The 1659-nt window shown below is 39.9% G+C and overlaps 1 protein-coding gene across 1 annotated transcript in view; it reads left to right on the top strand.

Annotated features, from left to right (window-relative positions):
- The window catches only part of LOC107183219 (BPI fold-containing family A member 2-like), an 8143-nt gene that overhangs the window by 4243 nt on the left and 2241 nt on the right, over positions 1-1659 (top strand). Inside the window, exon 4 of the mRNA XM_015564513.1 lies at positions 977-1129. Coding sequence (XP_015419999.1) covers positions 977-1129 — 153 coding nt within the window. The remainder of the gene's footprint in view (positions 1-976; positions 1130-1659) is intronic.

Below are 1659 nucleotides of genomic sequence, written 5' to 3'. Positions count from 1 at the left end.
ATTCAGACACAGCTTCTGTTTTTGTGGTATTGAAAATAAATTATTGCATACAGAACGTGAATTTGAAGGCCTTCAAGATCTTTTAAAAATTTTTATTGAATTTATTGGGGTAATATTGGCCAATAAAATCATATAGGTTTCATGTATACAATTCTATAATACACCATCTGTATATTGTATTGTGTGTTCACTGCTCCAAAGTCAAGTCTCCTTCCATCACCATTTATCCCCTCTTTACTCTCTTCTGCCTCCCTGAAGCCCCTTTCCCTCTGGTAATCACCATACTGTTATCTGTGTCCATGAGATTTCGGTGGTTTTTTTTTGCTTAATCCCTTCACCTACTTTACCCAACCCTCCAGCCCCCTTCCCTCTGACAGCCAGTCTGTTCTATGAATCTGTTTCTATTTTGTTTGTTTAGTTTTTTCATTACAGTCCACAAATACATGAAAGCACATGGTAGAAGAATATAATTTTAAAGTATATTAATTACTGTAAAAGAAATAGATGTGGGGAAATCTTTATAAATTGAGTATACTGTCGATTCATCATTCATTAGCTATGAGATCTTAGGATAGTTACTTAACCTCTCTATATCAATGCTTCCTCATCCTGAAATAGCAATAATAATAGTAGTTTCCCTTATGGTATTGCTGTAATGATTAGACTGATTAATCTGGGTAAAATACCTTCTAAAAGTGCCTAACATAAGTAGTGCTCAATAAATGTTACCTATTATTATTATTATTATTATTATTTTAATTATCAGTGTGCTGCTACATAAAATTTTCACAGGAACCAAACCTTGGAGACCAGGAGAAGAAGCCCTAACGCGAATATGTTACATCCTGTAAAGAATGTGGACAATGATGGCATTCTCCATAGATGTCCTGAATAATGTCCACATGGTGGAGGAACCGAGTGGGTGATGTGAAGGGTCTTCTAGACCTCTTCTCACTGCGAATCTTATTGTCTGCAGGCCTCTGGTTTGGAATACATTCCACCTGAATGTTTCCTTGGACTTCGTGGGTACTGTCCAAATTGAAACTGATCCCACGACTGGTGACTCCAAAGTGGTCATGACAGAATGCCACCTCGACCCAGAGAGCCTCTCATTCACCTTGTTGGGCGAGTAAGTCCCATCCATCACAAGAGAGCTGGGCTCTCGGAGGAGCGAAGGACCCTAATTTCAGCCCTCTTCCTGTCCCTGGGAGATGGCACAACGTGGTGAAAAGGGTTTAGGCTCTGCAGTCAGACAGGCCTTGGTTCAAATACCAGCTCTGTCACTAACTTGTAACTTTGCCATCAACTTAACCTCTCTGAGCCTCGGTTTTCATATATGTAAACTGAAGATGACAGTAATAACTTCATATAGGCTGCTGAGCTGACCAAATGACAAAGTACGAGTGTTTAGCATAGAGCCTGGCACACACTACACTCTTGGTAAGAATAGCGTTCAAGCTGATTTTGTGTCCCCTTGTCCTCCCCATGATGACTGAGGCAGGAGCGTTGACTTCTCCAACTAGAATCATGAATTTGCTTACTTCACCTTTCAGCTCTAGCGAGTTTTGCTTCTTGCTTTTTGAAACTCGGTTGTTAGGGGCATGCCTATTTAGGATCTCTATGTCTTCTTGAAGAATTACCCCTTCATTGTTATTTCAG

Source organism: Myotis davidii, unplaced genomic scaffold (genome assembly GCF_000327345.1).
Source record: "Myotis davidii unplaced genomic scaffold, ASM32734v1 scaffold38, whole genome shotgun sequence".
In the NCBI taxonomy this organism is placed as follows: Eukaryota; Metazoa; Chordata; class Mammalia; order Chiroptera; family Vespertilionidae; genus Myotis; species Myotis davidii.
The sequence above is the reverse complement of the archived record's forward strand: the minus strand, read 5'-3'. Positions and strand labels throughout refer to the sequence as shown.